Source organism: Nematolebias whitei, chromosome 3, assembly GCF_014905685.2.
Source record: "Nematolebias whitei isolate Nwh7 chromosome 3, NemWhi1, whole genome shotgun sequence".
Taxonomy (NCBI): Eukaryota; Metazoa; Chordata; class Actinopteri; order Cyprinodontiformes; family Rivulidae; genus Nematolebias; species Nematolebias whitei.
Window position 1 is genome coordinate 30,020,826 of NC_056500.1, and position 14,405 is coordinate 30,035,230.

Genomic DNA, 14,405 nt, shown 5'->3' on the forward strand with positions numbered 1-14,405 from the left:
CGGGCCAACAGACCTCAGACTGTCAGGATCCACAACATCATCTCCGCCTCCATCACACTCAACACCGGCTTGCCCCAGGGCTGCGTGCTGAGCCCCCTGTTGTTCACTCTGCTGACATATGACTGCTCAGCTGGACAACCCAGCTGCCATATAGTGACGTTTGCGGACGACACAGCAGTAGTGGGACGCATCACGAACAATGATGAGTCCAAATACAAAGAGGGGTGGAACACCTGGTGCAGTGGTGCAGAGACAATAATATCTACATCAATGTAAAGAAGACCAAGGAGATGGTGTTGGATTTCAGAAGTGAAAAGGATCCTCTTCATCCCCCATTGGAGGAGCAGCTGTGGAAGTGGTCTCCTGCTACATGTATCTGGGGGTGCATACATCCAGTGACCTCACCTGGACAGCCAACACTTCCTGACTGGTCAAGAAGGCCCACCAGCATCTCTACTTCCTCAGGACGATGCAGAGAGCTGGACTTGGGAGTTCTGTCCTGAGGAGCTTCTATCGCTGCGTGGTGGAGAGCATTCTCTGCATCACCGTGTGGCACGGCAGCTGCACTGCTGCTGAGGAGATAAGCCTTTGATTTATGTGAAAGATATTCCTTACAAAAAAAAACAACACATGGTTTGTTAAGATGAAAGTTGGGGCACGATAATCATGCAAAAAATCTTTATCTTTTTCTTTGTCAGAATAAAACACACTGATTGGTTAAATATATCCATATGCATATAGTTTCATGAATGAAAAGTGATGAATGTCAGAGGTAGGCCTCAAAATTATGCAAAATAATGACATAAGCATCCACCAGCTCGTCAGTATCAACCACATAGTGATGCATCAACAGTTTTTGACAGAGGACAACACTTTTTTTATTATAACAGTTGTGTTTTTCTTAGAGAAACATACTAAATGAGTGTCTGCAGCCCATAGCAGAGAAATAGACTTTTTGTATGTCTGAATTTGTGTTCACAATTTTTATTGCTTTGTTGCATTTTCTTTCCAGTTTAATTGATTTTATAATGATAAATTATAACCTCTTGAAATTGATAACACACTGTATATATGTATATATATATATATATATACATATATATATATATATATATATATATATATATATATACACATAATGTGTATATATATATGTGCATGTGTGTGTATATATATAGTGTTCTAGAGTTGCGCCGCTCGGGGTGGCAGCATGTTGGACCAGCTCTGTTACATTCACCATGAGTTATTGATTTTGAAAACTTTAATTCCTCTTTTTTCTGGATATGGATCACTTTTTTCGGATGATTGTTTCCTCTGGTATCGGATGCTGTGTAGCTGGTAGGAGTTTTACTGAAAACTTTTAACTTTTTGGCATTTGTTATGACACGCAACCATGACAACAAGGTGTTTTTTTTAACAACCAGGAGCAGCTGATTAACATCTCATAAGCTCACATGTCTCATCTACAGCCCCAACTCCCAAATGAGTTGAAAAGGAGGCGCCGTGACTGAATTCCCATTAACCTGTCGGTAGTGCTCGTGTTCCTGACAGCCAAGATCCTTGAGCTAGTGAGAAACTTGGCTCATACCGGGATCATCCCCCAGCACCTTCAGCTATCTTTCCGTGAGACAAGGAGCTCGGCAGACTGCTGGGAGTAGTGACCATCGCTCAGGGAGGAATTCTGCCCGACATTCAGGCAATCCTGCTGCCCAGGAGGACCGAGAGGCCCGCTGGATCTGACAGCAAGCTGGGTGGACGGATCGGTATCTGTAGCCAGATTCTTCAGATTTGCTGCAGGAGATCCTTCCTGCCAACAGCTATCAGCATCTATAACAACTCTTGAATGTAACCAGGATGATGAGCTACGACAACACTTAATTTCCCTTTGGATCAATAAAGTACTTTTGAATTGAACTGAATTGAAACAACACAATGTTGTCTGCGACAAAGTTAAGACTCAAAGCAGTCTGCTGGCTCCTCAGATAAATAATGTTATTAACTTACTTTTATACTGTATATATGAATGTTTCTGTACAGTGCCCTAATGACTTCTGTTGTGACTTGGCACTTTATAAATAAACTGAATTGAATTGAATGCTGATGATGTCTTTTAGTCTCCATTTATTACTTATTCAGGACATTTTTGTGGTCTAATCCATCACAGCCAACAACAGCTATGCAGTTTATCAAACCTCTGATGGGTATGACTGCTGGGGTGGCAGTTGTGAGGAGCTTTATTTTTAACAGCTTCAATCCTTTTTTTAATCATGTCCAAACTACTAATTTACAGTATGAACCATTTTTTATGCTCTGTCTGGGCCTCTTCTAATTGTATAATTTTTGCCTTAGTCGTCAATTTTTACATGTGGGGAAAGAAATTTCAAATGTGCTGAATTATTCACTAAAAGTTAACAGGGGCACACATATTGGGGTGTGGGTGGGGGGTGTTGCTGTAATTTGTCACACAAATGATCAGATTTGAACTATGCTATACGTATATCTTTTGTAACAACTGTAACCTAATGGTTTATGGTAACATGGTTCAAATTTATCCGAAGATATTGGTTCTGCAGTGTAACATGCATCAACATTTCCATCAACAAGTAACATTCTTTTTTCTATTCAATTTCTCAGTCATAGATTATATTACAGAAAACAGTAAAAGTTATTGATGGGAACTGTCACAACATTTGCAGATGAGAAGGTTCTGTTGGTGTGAGAATTTATTTAATGGCATTTTTATTTTTTATTTTCATTGCTAGCATGGTGGCACAACTGGTAGAGCTGTTGCCTCTCAGCGAGAAGGTCAAATCCTGACCGGGGACCTTTCTAGGTGGAGTTTGCATGTTCTCTCCGTGCATGCGTGGGTTTTCTCTGGGTACGCTGTTTTTTTTCCCACAGACCAAAAACATGCATGTTAGGCTGATTGGTAACTCTGATATTGACCCTAGGTGTGAGTGAGAGAGTGAATGGTTGTTTGTCTCATTTGGCTCTATAAGTGCTCTAAGTATTAATTTATTATCTTTTGATTTATTTGTATTTAATACATTCTGTTCATTCATTTGAATGAATACTTTTTTGCTTAAATATTGTCTGCAACATTTAAACCAGCCACCAGGGAACAAAAGCCCACGCATTTCTTCTGCCAGTCCCAAACCTTGGTAAACATTAAAGGTTGCATCAGGAATGGCATCTGCCTCAAAACACTAACATGCGAGTTCATTCAAACAACACCATACGAAATCGGAGGAGACCTGGGTTAACAACTACCACCAGTGTTGCTGACAGACAGGGTGTTGGCAAAAATTGTGCTTCTGTTAGTAGAAGACCACAAGAAAAGAAACTTGCCTGGAGACAAGGGGAGAGGAGGAAAATCAAGAGTGTAGAACTGAGAGTAGCAACTCTAAACATAGGCATAATAACAGGCAGAGGTAGAGAGCTGGCTGACATGATGCAGAGAAGGAAAGTGCAAAGGCCAAGTGGAAGGGTAGTAAGGCTCACAGCATATGGTCATGGTTTAAACTGCTTTACCATGGTGTGAATAGAAAGAAGAATGGAGTAGGACTAGTCCAAAGGAGGAGTTTGCAAAAAACAGTAGAGCGGAAAAGAGTGTCAGATAGGGTGATGTGTCTGAAGGTGCAGTAGAAGGTCTGATGTTGAATGTTATCGGTATACTCCACAGGTTGGATGTGATGTAGAGGACCAAGATAAACTCTGGAAGGATCTGGATGAAGTGATAGACAGTATTCCCAGGGAGGAGAGACTGGTGATTGGAGCAGACCTGAAGGGACATGTTGGTGAAGGAAACAGAGTGGATTAGGAAGAGATGGGTAGGTTTGGTGTCAAGAAAAGGATCCAGGAAGGACAGATGGTGGTGGATTTTGCCAAGAGAATGGAAATGGCTGTAGTCAACATCTATTTCCAAAAGTGGGAGGAACATTGAGTGACCTATAAGAGTGGAGGAAAGAGTTTGTAGGCCGACTACATTCTGTGTAGAAGAGGAAACCTGAGTGAGATCGGGGACTGTAAGGTTGTGACAGGGGAGAGCGTGGCCAGAGAGCATCAGATGTTTGTGTGTAGAATGACTGTTGTTGTGAAGAAGAGAAAAAGAGTAAAATCAGAGAAGAAGACCAAATGGTGGAAGCTGAAAAAAGAAGAATATTGTGAGAAGTTCAGAGAGGAGCTGTTAAAGGCTCTGGGTGTAAGAGCTTGTAAGATGGCTAGGCTATTACAGCAACACTGACTAGAGAGACAGGCACAGTTCTGCTAATCCACTAATAGCAGAACATGTTTTTTTTTGTTTAGCAGATTAGAATTTTCGCTAACTTTAGAAACCGATAACGGAATTATCTTCAGCTAAATTAGGTTTCGCCAACTTTAAGCCCACCAACAAAATTCACACTCTTGTTCCTGTCAGTTATGGACGTGTCTCAAAGTGTCTGTTAGGCACGCAATTGTACATGTACATGTGACGAGATGTGATTGGTCGATACAGCATTGGCAAGCTGAAGGCACGCTATTAGTTTACTCCACGTACACATGACAAGATGTGAAGTGTTGATGTTGCTTCAACTGGAAGGAGGCAAACAGACTGAGTGACAGTCGTCTACGCGGTTAGCAAAAACAAAGAAAGAAAGAAACACGCTGGAACCACTTTCGCTTCATTCATTTATTCACAGATTGTAAAACAAGCCTAAAATAACACTTTTTTTTCTTCTTCAAACAATTTGGTCCCTCAAGCTTTGAATCAACAAAAGCAAAGTTTCTAAGAAAGCGTATAATCTTTTTCAGGGAAATGATGCAGTTTACAAACAAGCAAAGAATACAGATATAGTTGCACGTCTTTATGAGATTAATATCACAAAATATCATCGGTTACATCCTCTGAGCCTTTAAAGTGATTTCCTAAAATACAGAAAACTCTAGTCATTTCTGACTTGAGCCAAGGATAAACTATGGACATGATCAGTTCAACCCCATAAGATAAAAGATTTTGTGCTAGAATGTTAACTCTCATGCACACCTACATATGGCTATGCACCATTTGACAGGCTACTGGTTTGTATACAAACACCACTTAACCACAATGTCCCCATTTTTGACAGTTTCTATCTAAATCTAATGAAGACCATTGATTTAGTCTACCTCATGTGGCATTGTGCTTGTATACACAGCAAGCTTTGATATTTTTACATACAGTTTGCGCTCATTGAAGCCATTTTATTTGCCGTTTTGGCTTTTGATTGGTGCCAAATGCAGCCATCTTCCTCTTCCCATTACATTAGGGAGGTGGATAATAGATCGTATTTCTCTTCACATTGCCAACTAGTCACCTCATGCATCCTATGATGGCATAAAAAAGTTTACATGTACGTGGCATCAATGAAAAGACTCACAGGTCTTCATTTGTTTTCACCACCTTTCATCTCAGTCAGATGAGGAACTTCTGCCCACGAGATGAGAAAGATCTAATTTGAGTAGGCAGGGCAGTGGAATCATCATCTTTATTATTCATTCAGACTAACAGTGATTTAAATTTACTGCACGGCAACAGCTTCAAAGACTGAGAACAAGGAGATGAGGGGGAAATGAGGAGGACTTCCCTTCTCTTTTTATGATTAATATTCAGCCCCATCTTCTGCAGTAAGTCCTCTTGCTGCACATGGGAGAAAAGGAGAGCTTTACAGCCCACCTGAGAGAGATTTCACGGTCAAAAACCAGTTTACGATCAGCCTGCTGCTGCTGTTGCTGCTTGGGATATAAAGACAGATTAACAGCACACTGTAACGTTCCACTCTCTAGCCCCCAAGACATACAGCGTTATGATGATGTGACTTTATTGAAGCAGTTGCTCAGGTTGGATGTAACCACATAGAAAGATGCAAAATAGGAGTAATAACAAAGCAGACCTAAATAAAATATTGTTTTTAAAGAAGATAGCAATCGATGTGGTTTTTGATGTTCTTCTGTGCATTAATAAAAGCAAAAGGAATATTGAGAACATGTGCAGAAAGGTAACACATGTTCTGTAAGACTCATGTGTGATTAAAAAATATGTCTATTTTATAGATTTAATATTCTGCAAATATCCATCATGTCAAGTAGCTTCAATACAACTGCCATTTTTATGGCTGTAAACCTGGAAACCAAACGGTCAGCTTCCTTTAGAACTGGCAGGTTGGGTTAGTGATGCCCAAAGCTTAGTAGTAAAGCACTGATTTATTTGTGACTGAGCCGTTGGACTTGAAATAAAATGTCGAGACATAAGTGGTTTCAAGTTTTCTGTGTGGTGATGCCTGACCTGTTCCCTTTCAATATTATAGTTCAGATTTCTTTTCAAATGTGGAACATTTGTGAATGGTAATTTCTTACCTGTTGTAGATAGCTCTTTGAGTGACGTCAGTTTGGAGAAATAAAGTTGAATTCTAAAACAGATTGATAAACTAAAGTTTAGTTTAACAGAGACCAAGACTAAAGTGGATTCAAGTTTTCTATAATTGTTTGCAAGTGAAAATAAAGACAGCAGCAGCTAGCTGTAGCACTTTCTATGCAGTATGGGGCACTCCCAGCAGGAATACCACAGTATTTATGCAGAAATAATCATGTAATACAAAACTGCTGGCATGGTAAATATTTAGCATTTGAATTAATTGCTCTTAGATTTTTGAACTTGGAGTTGGTTTTAGCATTGCAACAATCTACTTTGATTTTGGCCCTCTTCAGACTAGCCACTAGCTCGTCAGTCTGATCAGAAAACCTCCATTTCTCCAGACTAATACAAGACCTGAGGATGTGTTGTGTGTTCTTAACCTTTCAACAAAATGTTAAAACATCTGAACTATCTCTTTAAGCCTGCTGCAGCTCAGTTTTCATTGTCATTTAAAGCAGTGAAGACATACAAAAATATACATTACTGCCCATTAAACAAATAAATAAATCTGAGATACAAGGTTGAAATCCTTCAAATTCTTCTTCAGCTCATCCAGTAACCTCAGGGTTACAAAACTGCATCACTGACCACCAAACTACTGTAAATGCCTATGCTCATAAAAGTAATGAAACAAATGATCAAAAACATTAAGATCACAAGCTTGGCAGCTAAGTGTTATGTTCAGTTCAGTAGATGTCCATGTGTCTAATAGCACCTGGTTTCACAGTGGATCAGTGAGAGCAGAGGTCGAACCTTCCCCCAGCTTTACTTATTAGCAGAGACTCAAAAGATGGCAGTGGAGACAAAAACTGGGTACAGGAATGAGATATGGTTATTAATAAAACCACATTTTTTTTATATTTAATTGTGGTAACTTTGTTTTACCTTATAAGTGTATTTGTATGGATAATAGTGTTATTTGGATCATTTACTTATAACATTATCTGGTTTGGTTGATTTTAGACCTATTTGAACATATTCCGTATGTGTCTAAAGAAGCTGTACATAAAAAAATACAAAGAAGCTAAAACCTAACTGAGGCTGTTAAAGCTGATCACCGTAGCCCTGCTACACTGGGCTGTGGTCTGGAGAGACATGAGTGGCCATCACCGTCACACACTCAGTGGTTGTGTCCTTGGTCTGGCGAAGGCCCGTGTACAGCCTCTCATCCAGGTTGGCAATCAGTTTGTCTGTTAGCTCTGCTGTGATAGTTTGTGGGCCGTAGCTTGAGGAATTGGGCAACTGAGGGGGCGAGCGTTCATCCGGTTCGAGAGGGTGGTCAACCGGCCCACCATCTTTTTCGGAGATGGAAGGCTGAAGTGGAAGACAAGAGGATGTGTGGTCCTCAGAGTCCGTCTCAGCAGCACTAAGCGTTTTGTAATTTCTTCCAGTGTCCAAAGTGGATGGTTCAACTTTTGGCGTATCAGGAGTGCTGCTGGGCCCGTCGCTGGCCTCCTCATCAGGAGCGCTAACAATACGGGGCAGAGTACTGTGATAGCTCGTGTCCAAAGGGTAGTTTACACTATCCCCCCTCCTCAGTGGGGTACGCTGTCTCTCAAAGGAGGACTGGAAATGCCTGACTCCAGGGTCACTCCACTGTTTGTGGCGCTGCCACTGCTTGCGCAGGTGGATTCGAGACCGATGCTTTCTCTGTGACTCCTGCTGATCAAACTGAGGGTCATGACGAAGAAACTCATGGAAGAGAGCATCTGTCTTCTCATCTATGCTGTAGTCCCGCCGGTGCAGGGTTAGTGGCTGAGGTGGAGGCTGTACAGCCTCACGAGGCATGAGCATCTGACCATAAGGCAACCAGCTCAGTGAACTAGCACCTGCTTCGAAGGAACCCCCTCCACTGGCACCTAGCAACATCTCATCTTCAGGCTCCTCAACAAGATGAGACTCAAAACTCTCACCGACTGTGCCTGTTCTCCCTGCATTTGTGAAATGATGCCTTTTCTCATGGGCAGTTCTGTCTTTGGGGCTTCCAGTGACACTGCTGCTCCCAAATAATCGCAGGTCTTCTGAACCTCGAGATGGAGCTTCTATTGACGCATAGCCACTGTCCATCTGCAAGAGTTTACGAGTCCCTGATTCTCCATCACTCCCTCTATGATCTGACTCTGTGCTTCCATGTTTTTTCTTTCTTGACTCCCTTACGCCCGACTTATCTTCCATTTGCACAAAGAGGTCCTTGTCATCCTCTCCACCATCTGCCTCATCTCCTAAATCCTGGGATGGAAAGCTGGGAAGCCCTCCTCTTTCTGTCTCTGTGCGTCCTCCCAGCGAACACACGCTGTCAGCATCACTGCAGACAGAGATTCTGTCATTGTTGCTGCTCTGGTCAGAGGCTGCGTACTGTTCAAGTGTTGCACGTAGCATCCAGATGTCTCTATAAAGTGACTGAGGATCCTGGGATTGGAGGGGATCCAATGAGTTGGCCCCTTCCCTTTTTACCAGAGAGGGGGTCTCTTCTTGGGGATCAGGGGACAAGCCAATCACCCCTGGTCCACCATGGCTGCAGCTGGGCTCCACCATCACTTCTACCTCTACCCTGTAGTGTGCACACAGGGGATGGAGAGACAAGATAAAATGCAATCAAAAATGAGATGAGTGCAACACTGGTTTCAGTGTCAAGCGTGACCCTAAACAACACATTCATCTGAAACGTTTGTTCACAGAGCACAGAATGAGTTTTATGACTGGCAATGGCATGTCTTCAAAACTACTGAATTACTGAAATTCATAGTTTGACCATTTTTGAAGTGATGTTATGTTAAAACGTTATCAATAGTACCTTATCAGTGTGACATCAGTCACAGAGCACCGAGTATGGAGAAAACAAAGACAGAGGTCTTCATCTATGCTAGCCTTTTGGCTAGCCAAACAAGGAATTGTTTAATGCCGTTTTCAAACTTTTTAAACAATTCTTTCTCAAAACAACAAACTGGTGTCAAAAACACTACATTAGCTAATATTAAAATTCTACACTTTTTCATAGTCTTGTTTAGTTTATTACAGTTTTATCAACTATGTTTTGATGCTAAATGTAGGTAATGTGTGCTGAAAGTGTGCTGAATGTCTCAATCTGCCAAGAATTGAATAAAGGATGGGACTGATTATTAAACACTCTGATCAGGTGGACTTATAGATTCAGCAGCCTATTTTAAGAAAGAGTTGTTATTTAAACCTGAAAAATTATATGAAACATGCCTTTGTGTCGTTAGCCTGTCGGCTAGCCTGAATGAAGATGGCTGGCCTTTATTTCATGCGCGGTCACTCTCAACTAATAAGGCATTAATAAGCTATTGATCATATGGGCCTAATTATGTTGTTTTAGATACAAACAACTAAAATTAATAAAACTTTCCACTACATATGGCATTGATCTCTCACCTTTGAGTTGGTTAAGTTCAACAAAACACCAGTAGCTGCTTGCTCATGACAGCCAGACAGACAACGTTCAACTTTGGAGATGTAAAATAAAGCTTTTTTGTTTTTAAATGGGGCTCTTTCTTGACTACAAATCAGACAGAAAAGAGTAAAACATTTAGAGGGGCATCATACTATAAGGAGTGCAAGATATCCGCAATTACATAAAATATAGAAAATAATTAAATATGGCCTACAATGAACATTTTACAAATGTGAATGTTGAAAAAAAAACCATCATCCAGGTAGATCACAACAAAAATGGTTAAATCGTGTCATCTGGACCATTTTTTTTTGTTGTTGTGAGAAATGTTTCATCCCTCATCCAGAGGACTTCCTCAGTCTACGGCCTGCCAACCAGATCTGTCCCATAGGTACCCTTCACTGCTGTGTTTCAAGCCACCCTCCTGTAGGAATCTCAAAAGTAGGCTTTTAACACATGCAAACAGAGCACACCCATCCAAAACAATCAGTCATCCTATACATCAATCAAATGTTTTAGCCCAGATGGCCAACTTGCTACGCACAATGTGAATGTTAGTTGTATATCAGCATTTTGCCATGGATTGCTAAAAAACAAGAGGAAAATTTATCCTTTATGGGGATTCAGGTCTCTGGCATGAAAGAGCTCTGCCGTTACAGCAACCAGTCAAATTGTGCCCTGGTCTGCGATCCCCCATTTTATGACATAATGAGACATCTGTGCTTTTTACAACTATTTGAAAAAACATCACTTCAAAAATGTCCAAGCTGCATGAGCTCCAGAGTATCTCTTGATGTTTTGGATCAGCAAATGTTATATTGTGAGCAACACATTTTTCTTTTTAATAAAAGAAAATGCGTTGCTCACAATATAAAATTGCTTGGGCTAATGTGCATGAGGCTCATCAAATGTCTTTGCTCAGGCTGGTTTCCTGGAAACGGACATCATATTACACCACAAACATAAGTGTTTACACAGGAAACTCTAATGTGTTTATCTAGAATTTAACACAGGAGCTTAAATAGTCGTTAAAAAAAGGTTATTTAGTTTTCACAAAGCTAAAACAGTGTCAAACCTGCTTTGCTATAATTGCCAACAAACAATAAAAGCTAGTAGTATTAACATTTCTGAGGACGTCATGAGAGTGTTCAGCTATGTCAGCGATGGAATGGTTCTGAGGGCTAAATATAAACGTTGGGTCCCAACTCTCCTCACAACTCTGGGAAAAAATGTGGGAAATTCCCTGCATCTGCTTGAAACATGAAATTTGATTTAAAAGATTTCATGATTATTGAAATTTCTTTACACAAGTAATCAGAAAGTAGTGAAAGGGCATTTTTTACAATTACTCAACATGGTGTTTTCAGCTAATTAAATGTTGTTATAAAAATATTCTGGAAAAGCATAAAACATATTCTATATTTTGATTGCTTTCTTTTTTGAATTTTCTTCTTTCTTTTTTTTTTTTTTTGTACCTAGAGCGGTCCAACAAAGTTAAGTCAGGTCATCTGGACGGTTTATGTTTTTGTAGAGATGTTTCGTCTTTCATCCAAAGGACTTCATCAGTCCAAAGAGCCACAACAAACTCAGTTCCACAAGCAGCACACTTACATAGTGGGCAAACCAGTTTGCTGGTGATAAGATAGTTTCTGGGGCCTGCCCTCTCCCCCGTCGACTCCTCTGAGGCAGCCATAGCCAAAGTGGTTCAAAACTACCACTGACAAGTCCTTTGGATGAAGGACGAAACATTTCAACAAAAAAATGAAATTGTCCAGATGACCTGACTGAACTTTGTTGTATTTTTTACCTGGATTATTGAGCATGAACTTTGATACCTAAAGCAATATTTTTAAAAGTTCATCGAGTGAGGGAGAACTGAGACTTGTAGAGTTGTAGCTTCCTAAAAATCATCAACACACCTTCTCTAGCTTCAATAAAGAAATGGGTGCGAGGCAGAAAAGCAGTGGACGGGATGAATGGCAAGGGAATTAAAAATACCTGCCGAGGGAGGGGGGTGGTGTAGATGGAGGCGAGAGGAGGCGTGTTGTGGGCTGGCTTGGGTAGTAGGTGACGTCCTGGGTGCGAGCGATGTACTGGATGAGGTCTATGTGGTGCGTGTCATCCTCCTGGTCCATGCTCTCACTGGCGGCTCGCTGGCGCTGGAACTGTCTCCTCTTGGGAGAGCCTGGCCCGCACCGAACACAGAGAAAGAGAAGTGAGTTTGACAAGTGGTGTGGCAGCAGGTGCACAGTGACACTTAATTCGTCAGAAAGCTCCTGTCAGTTGTTGGGATCTTTGGGTCTCTTGGTGCAACCAAAATAAGAAATGATGGGGAAGAACAGGGAGGAGTGTGTTGATGAAGGATGAGTGGAGCAGCGGGGATTAAATCAGGAGCTCAAACTGGTTTGGAACGATCAAACTTTGCGTCACTGAGCCATCTGTCTTGTATGCATGTGTGTGTGCATCCAGCTCAGTCGAAACAGTTGGTTACTGAGCTTCTTGCCCAACCATTTTTTGTTTACCATAATAGCAAGTTGGCAAAAATACAAATCAAACAAATAAGCAGGAAAAATATTAGATAAAATGGCAACTGTATGATTTATTTTTTCCTTTACCATATTATATCTGAAATGTAAAAATTTGCCAGGCTTTCTTGCAGTATTGGCAAACATCTTCCATAAAATAATGGCTCCAAAATTTGCTTTATACCCTCCATTACCTCTTGTGTCCAGACTGGAGGCTCTCTGGCTGCTGTCCAGCTTCCACTTCTTAATCTTGAAGTAGGGACTGGCCCCCTCCAGACTAGCGTGGCGTCGAAGTTTATTGAGGAACTGCAGCACAGGCTTTGGGCTCCCTGTGCTACTGCCAGCAAGAACACCCATGGCCATACCCTCTTTGACACTAGCACTGCTGCTTCTGTCCCAGGGCTTCATTCCCATCATCTCGTGCTGAACGAAGACAGACATGGCCATGCAAAAAACCTGCCATGAGCAGTAGAAGCATCTCTGACAGGGATGGTTTGAAGTTAACTTACAGAGCTGGAGCTTGTCTCTTTACTACTGGGAAGTGCAGGGTTTTCACAGAAGCTGGTGTCCACCATGGAGTTGAGAGCATCCCCGGGGAGGGCACAAGTAGGATTGACATTCAAGCTTGTCAGTGCCGTTTGTGGCAGAGGGCAGAGCATCGGCTGAAGGGAAGCACACACATAAAAGTTATCTTATAAAGCACTAGGTGTGAATGTACTGTATGTTTTTATCAATAAAGACCTGGAAGATGGAAAGTGCTGATTTAGCAACAGGGCGTGTCGTCATGGTGATAGTGTTTTCGGCCGAGTCGCACTCGTGGATGGTGACTATCTTGAGTGCCGGAGGTGGGATGTGGAGGTTTGTGAGACGCGCATTCTTCAGGTGATGGAAGTCACCTTCTGTCAGAGTGTACCTGAGGTATACAGGTAAGCAAAAAGCCATGACTGGAAGAGTTACATAGGCCGAGCACACTTGTTAAATGATGGGTGCTCATAACAGCCAGAAGATATCTGACTTCAAAACATTAAACCTTAACATTAAATCCTGACTGTAGTCCCCATTTGGACAAATGTGCATATTAAAATCTTGGTTTTATAGGAGAAAAGTGTGGCAGCAAAAGAATCAGAATATGTGAGGGTTATTGGTTTCCACAGCCTGTGTAATGCATTCTTTCTTTATACTACAACAGCACAGAAGAGGGACACAGTTTAAAAAAAAAATCATAACCATTTAGCAAATAAAGTGAGGTCTGAAACCAAAGAAGAAGAAAAAAGCATTTGGAAATGTGTGTTTCTGCTTGTGTGCTGGGCTGTTTGTCTGACCTGCGGCCTTTCTCCTGGGTTTTCTTGCCATGATCAAAGAGCGCAGCTTCATTGAAGGAGACACGGCGGCCTGTGGGGCCGGTGGACAGGAAACGCTCGGTCTCTTGGTCGTGAGAGCTGGTCACGGACAGGCAGTCTGACTCATCCACCCTGATAGTGATTTCTACCCAGATAGAAGGGGACAGCAGATATAGCACACCAGCTACAAATATTCAGGTGCAAACAGATGATTGAAAAAAAGAGACACAACATGGAAGGCAAAGAAGATGATAGAGCGCTTTAAACCAGTGGTCCTCAAACTGTGGTCCCCGGACCTCCGGGGGTCCACGAGCCGGTGCTCGGGGGTCAGCAAAAAAATATTTTTTTTTTTTTTTTTTTTTCAACCATGTGTAAAAACCCATTAAAATACACCAAAATGCAAAAAATCACATCTATTTATTCAAAAATTTCTGTGGGAGGACCCCAAGAACCCCGACACCACCCTGTCCGCCTGCTATCTGCGCTCTGACATCAATTGGTTTACAAATTAAGCCCTGCTACTTGGTATGACTACAGTAGTCCCTTGTTTATAGTGAGGGATCCGTACCCTGAAGCCCTGCGATACGTGAAAAACTGTGAAATAGGAATAGTAGTACAAGTAGTAAATACCCAGTAGTAGTTTACTTTTGTTATATATATATATATATATATATATATATATATATATATATACACAC

The 14,405-nt window shown here is 41.4% G+C and overlaps 1 protein-coding gene across 1 annotated transcript in view; it reads right to left on the reverse strand.

Annotated features, from left to right (window-relative positions):
• Positions 1-7,380: 7,380 nt before the first annotated feature.
• The window catches only part of cbarpb (CACN subunit beta associated regulatory protein b), a 62,669-nt gene continuing 55,644 nt past the window's right edge, over positions 7,381-14,405 (reverse strand). The window contains exons 4-9 of the mRNA XM_037674281.1: positions 13,690-13,852; positions 13,109-13,280; positions 12,877-13,029; positions 12,562-12,790; positions 11,841-12,027; positions 7,381-8,981 (exon numbers count right to left, since the gene is read on the reverse strand). Of these exons, the coding sequence (XP_037530209.1) occupies positions 7,499-8,981; positions 11,841-12,027; positions 12,562-12,790; positions 12,877-13,029; positions 13,109-13,280; positions 13,690-13,852 (2,387 nt within the window). The 3' untranslated portion in view covers positions 7,381-7,498. The remainder of the gene's footprint in view (positions 8,982-11,840; positions 12,028-12,561; positions 12,791-12,876; positions 13,030-13,108; positions 13,281-13,689; positions 13,853-14,405) is intronic.